A 5563-nucleotide genomic window follows, 5' to 3' on the forward strand; every position below is an offset into this window, starting at 1 on the left:
CTAGTTTCACCCAAATGTTAACCTGAAGACTAGATGGCACCTGGCCTCATACATGCAAGCAGAGCTAAAACAATGTGAATAAGCTATCAATAGAACAAATCTTAAATATCTGATTCATCTGTACAAGCATAATATCTGAACAAATATGTAAAATAGGAACTATCTTGATCCAAAAGGAAAGCCTAGAAACTAAGTAACTTTTAAAAATATGTGCACAGTGAAGTCTGAAGGTTTAATGATTAAGAATCACTGCTTTAGGGACTTCCCTGGTGGCGCAGTGGTTAAGAATCCGCCTGCCTATGCAGGGGACACGAGTTCGAGCCCTGGTCCGGGAAGATCCCACATGCTGGAGAGCATCTGGGCCCATGTGCCACAGCTACTGAGCCTGCGCTCTAGAGCCTGGGAGCCACAACTACTGAAGCCCGCGTGCCTAGAGCCCGTGCTCCACAACAAGAGAAGCCACCACAATGAGAAGCCCAAGCACCACAACAAAGAGTAGCCCCTGCTCGCCACAACTAGAGAAAAGCGTGTGCGTAGTAACAAAGACCTAACGCAGCCAAAAATAAAATAAATTAAATAAAAATAAATTAAAAAAACAAAAGTAGTAGCTATTATTCTTATTCTCAGATAGTGAAGAACTTTATGAAGTTGGGTTATTTCAGGTAGAATCTTTTCATAACACTTTCTATCACCTTTCCGAAAAGGATTTCATGAGCCGACCAGTCATTTTGTGACACACCTACAGAGAACGTTAAGAGGAAGATGACAGGAGAGGAAAGCAAAGGAAAGGAATGTCTGAAATAGAGTACATAAAGGGAAGCGTACAGTGCTGTGTGGACACCAGTGCTTGATAAATGATACTGGATAATTCATAGACCTTTCTTTTCTTTATTAAATGTGTAAAAAGGAGTCCTCATTTTACAAGCTCAAAATCAGACAAGTATATGAGGGTATATAATTGGCATATTTATAAACTGTATCCACCCAAAAATTCACTGCGGACACAATCCATACTACATTCAACGTGTGCATATTTACATGATACCTCCTACAAAGTAAATACAAAATTAACTCCCATCACTTTAGTTCAGTACATATATGATATAGTTTCAAAACAAAGGCAATTTTTTTCAACCAAAACACCATAGGCAATTTTTTTCAACTCAAGTACCAATACATAATTTTGTGCAAAAATACAGCAAGACTAATTAAAAGGGTTCTGTTCAGTTTTAGTCAGTAAGATATGTTTGTACGCTACTGAGATACAGCTAAAGTTTTAGATTTTAATTACTAAAGTAACAGTATTTCTGATTTACAATTGACCTAAAAATAGTGGATCCTAATATATATTCTTGACATTTTAAAAAATCTTCAAAATGTAAGTAATACATTTCTAAAAGTACATGTGCCTTGCCATTCATTCAATAAACATGATTTATTTAAATACAGGTCACAAAAGTTCAATTAACCAGAATTCTATACCTATTTCCTGCCTGCTATTTATTTCAGTCTTAAATCTGACTTTATATCAAAAGCAGCAGTTTAAGAATTTATTTCATAAGATTAATCCCAAGAGTTACTGGGTAGCTTTCAAACTATTTCACTCCTTATAAATATAAATCACTAGAAAGTCTAGACCAGTGGTTCCTTGCATTGGACTTATCTGGGGGGCTCTTTAAAATGTGCATGGGCCCTACCTAAGAACTAATGAGTAAAAATCTTCAAGAGTATATTTTTTTAAAGTTTCCAGGTGCTAATATGCAGCCCAGTGTGGAAACCTCTGACCTAGATCACTAGACCAGCAGTTCTCAACTTAAAAGGTACATGAGAATCACTTGAGGAAACTTTTTAAAAAGGAAAAAAAGAGAAAAACAAACAGATTTGCTTCAGTAGATTCAGAGTGGTGTCCAGGAACCAGCATTTTAAACAATCATTGCGGTTGGCCACCACAAATCACTCTAAGAAACAATGCACAGCCTTTGTCAGGTTATAAATGAGTACATTCAGCAGTTTAGGTGACACTGCCCTGCCAGTGCTAATGATCCTGCCCTAGGAGTTTTAGCCAGTGTTTGAGGGCAACACATAGCCTTTAAAAATAAAATATATTTATACTCTTAAACATAAGGTCAAAACCAAGAGAACTGTGAGATCATAATTCACTCACTAAAGAAGGGAAAGGTTTTCAAACAAATTTTTTAAACCTTTAAACAGACCAGTTCTTAGCACTCGACGTAAATCTAATGCCTTCTCCATCATTGGTTAGCCTGATATGTGATCAGAGGTAGTGAGTGATTCCAGCTTACCAAATGTAACATAGATTATAAAAGATACACATTCTAATCATATCTGTAATCTAATCTGTACAGTCTCTATGCAATAGAGATTGGACATCATGGATATTAAATAATACTAAAACAGTGAATAATACACTCTCAATTTAAAACAATGAAACTTTATAATATTTCCCTCACATAATAAATTTCTACATGTAACACTGGGGGAGTGGGGATCTACAAAACACTAAAGGTATCATGCTGCCTCTTTTGTGAAGAAGCTATTTACTAATTTTCCACCATTCTTGTCATTATCTATAAAATGGGTAGTTGGTATGTATCATTCTACTTTAAGAATTTTTTTTAAAAGCACAGAAAAAGTAACCACATGTAAGACCACACAGCAAATCAGAGGATAGCTAGAACTAGCAGTAGGACTTTCCACTTGGAAAGTTGGGTTCATTATCTTATCAGCTTGACAATTGTATCTCACAGTGTGTGATGACTGTTACTAAGAATTATAAATATTTAAACACATTTCAGTGTGTGAAAGCTACACCACCCCCACCAAACTTTAGGAATAGATATAATCTACTTTGAGCCCAGAAGCAGCATAAGGAAAAAACAGCAACAACAAAGCTAGGAAGTAGATATAGTATATGGTTAGTGGAATCTACATGGCATCTTGCTCACCTATCCTATGTCTAAGATGCTACTATTTCCTGTGTACACACTTTTCTATCATATTCTTCACAAAGGCTTATACCACCTCTTTTCCAGTGGCATATGTGATTAAACAGCTGGCAATTCTTCTTAACCAAACAATGAAAAGGTAACTACCAAAACCCAGCGCTGTATTGCCAGAAAGGCAATTCATTTCATAAAATAAGAAACTGAAACTTTTAAATCCACACTTATTAAGAAGCTAAACAATTCATATTAATTTTTAACCACTTATAGTCTAGACTATTAAAACAAACGATTTTCCAGTTTATAAATGACTTAAGGCCAAAATAATGAATTTTAAAAAGCAAAACAAAGTTGAAAAATTACATATAAAATATCCAGACCAAGTGATATTATGTCTTCTACTTAGGAAAAAAAGCTTCTTGAATGGATGAAATGAAGATAGAGAGACAGCACTCGTGGGAAAAGGATTTCAAAACATAACACAATGGTATAAGGCACTACCTTAACTTCAGTCTACACTGGGTCATCTTAAATCCAGAACATGAACAGGGGAAGGAAGGACACAAACATCCAACTTCTCACGTCCTTTTAGCTGGTTTGGCAGTTAACTGCTTTTCTCTTTCAAATTCCTTCTCTCGTTGCTGCTCCCTTTCCAACTCTTCTTTTTGCCTCTTCTGCTGCAGTTTAAGTGCTCTTTTCTAAGTCAAAAAAATTTAAAAACCAAGAGAGCAAAAGGCTTATAGGTTATGGCCTAATTTAAAAGTAGTAGTGCTTTTAGAGAACAAACTAGTGGTTTATGCGGGAGTGCAATATAGGGGTGGGGGAGTGGGAGGTTCAAACTACTGGGTGTAAGACAGGCTCAAGGATGTACTGTACAACATGGGGAATATAGCCAATATTTTGTAATAACTGTAACTGGAAAGTAACCTTTAAATATTAAATTAAAAATTTTTAAGTAATAGTGCTTTGATTTAAGGTAATCCATACATAATAATAAATTTCATGTTTAACTTTTAAATTTGTTCAGGGTAACTTTTTTTTATTGAAGTATAGTTGCTGTATAGTATAAGTTACAGGTGTACAATATAGTGATTCACAATTTTTAAATGTTCTGGGTAATTTAAGATCTTGATAAAAAAATTCTGTTACTCAAAACTCTTATTATTAAATGAGAAATACAGTGACATATTCAGAGAATGTGAGCCCACCAGCCCAGCTATTAGAAAAGCCCAGAGTGGGGTTAATAAGAATGTGTTTTAAAAGAAAACAATGTACCATGAATTAAGTATCCTATTGTATATGAATATACAAGAAGTCAGAAAATGAATACTGAAGAAAAACAGACAATTAAACCTCAACTTCTATTAAGACTGTGAAAGAATTCTCAACTCACTTTTAACTTTGATGTCTTTTCATGAAGCATCAGCATCTCCTTTCTTATATTCACCAACTTGGCATGATAGTGTTTAGCTTCAGTGAACTTAAGATGGAAAAGTCAATTTAAAAGTCAATTTAAAAAGGACTGAAATATCAAAATGGATAAATAAATCAATACCTAAATTACAGTTCATTCTGCCTAAATTTGTCAAAATTTTTGAAGATCTAATTATCTCCATATTTTAATTCCAAGATTCAAATTTAATTTAAACCACTAATAGGCTTTTGAGAATACTTGATTCAGTTCAGATTGATTAAAAGTTACTAAACAGAAAATAGACATTTATATTCTGTACAGATAACATTTTGCCTTAAAAACATGCAATATAATTGGGAGACTGGGATTGACATATATACACTGATATGTATAAAACAGATAACTAATAAGAACCTGCTGTATAAAAAAATAAATAAAATAAAATTCAAAAATTCAAAAAAAAAAAAACAAAACCATGCAATATAATTCTAAAATTTTAGTAAGACTATCCAACAATGCTATCAGTTTCATTTAAGAAAAGTAAAACACTCTCTACTGCCTTTACAAGGGAGAGACTGAGCCAGGGTAAACAGGACAGTTTAAGCGAAGTGTCTGCCCATCAGGAAAAACCAAGCTGTGGCCAGAGAGCCCTGAGAAGGCTGTGGACAAGTCTGATCATATTCTTTGGGCTTCTGAAGTCAGACCAAGGAGAACAATCTCTGTAAGGACACTTTTCTTCCCAAGGAGTGATAAGTATAGACTTTCCATCTCAGCCAGAGATGGGAGAGAAGGAAAAAAAAGCACCTCATTCTCAGGAAGGAAGGTAACAGAAAGAGAAGATCAGGTAAAAAAAAGGAAAGAAGCGTCAGTAGAGAGATTAGCAGCCTTAATGTAGCTACAAGTATAGTCAGAGTCTGATGAGCTCTAGAGCTTACAGACCCTCTTCCTCTCTCTCTGGGCTTCTATTTTTCAGTTCCTGATTGACAATCAAAACCACTCTTGGTGTTGAGCATTCTTTCATGTGCTTGTGGGCAATTTGTATATCTTCTTTGGAGAAATGTCTATTTAGGTCTTCTGCCCATTTTTGGATTGGGTTGTTTGGTTTTTTGTTATTGAGCTACATGAGTTGCTTGTAAATTTTGGAGATTAATCCTTTGTCAGTTGCTTCATTTGCAGATATTTTCTC

The 5563-nt window shown here is 34.7% G+C and overlaps 1 protein-coding gene across 2 annotated transcripts in view; it reads right to left on the bottom strand.

The window, feature by feature from the left end:
* Window positions 1-1741: 1741 nt before the first annotated feature.
* The window catches only part of BLOC1S6 (biogenesis of lysosomal organelles complex 1 subunit 6), a 16420-nt gene continuing 12598 nt past the window's right edge, over window positions 1742-5563 (bottom strand). For both annotated transcript variants that reach the window (XM_007122548.4, XM_028495718.2), the window contains 2 exons: window positions 4357-4443; window positions 1742-3661 (listed from right to left, as the gene is read on the bottom strand). In XM_007122548.4, coding sequence (XP_007122610.2) covers window positions 3542-3661; window positions 4357-4443 — 207 coding nt within the window. In that variant the 3' untranslated portion in view covers window positions 1742-3541. The remainder of the gene's footprint in view (window positions 3662-4356; window positions 4444-5563) is intronic.

Source organism: Physeter macrocephalus, chromosome 11 (assembly GCF_002837175.3).
Source record: "Physeter macrocephalus isolate SW-GA chromosome 11, ASM283717v5, whole genome shotgun sequence".
Lineage (NCBI taxonomy): Eukaryota > Metazoa > Chordata > Mammalia > Artiodactyla > Physeteridae > Physeter > Physeter macrocephalus.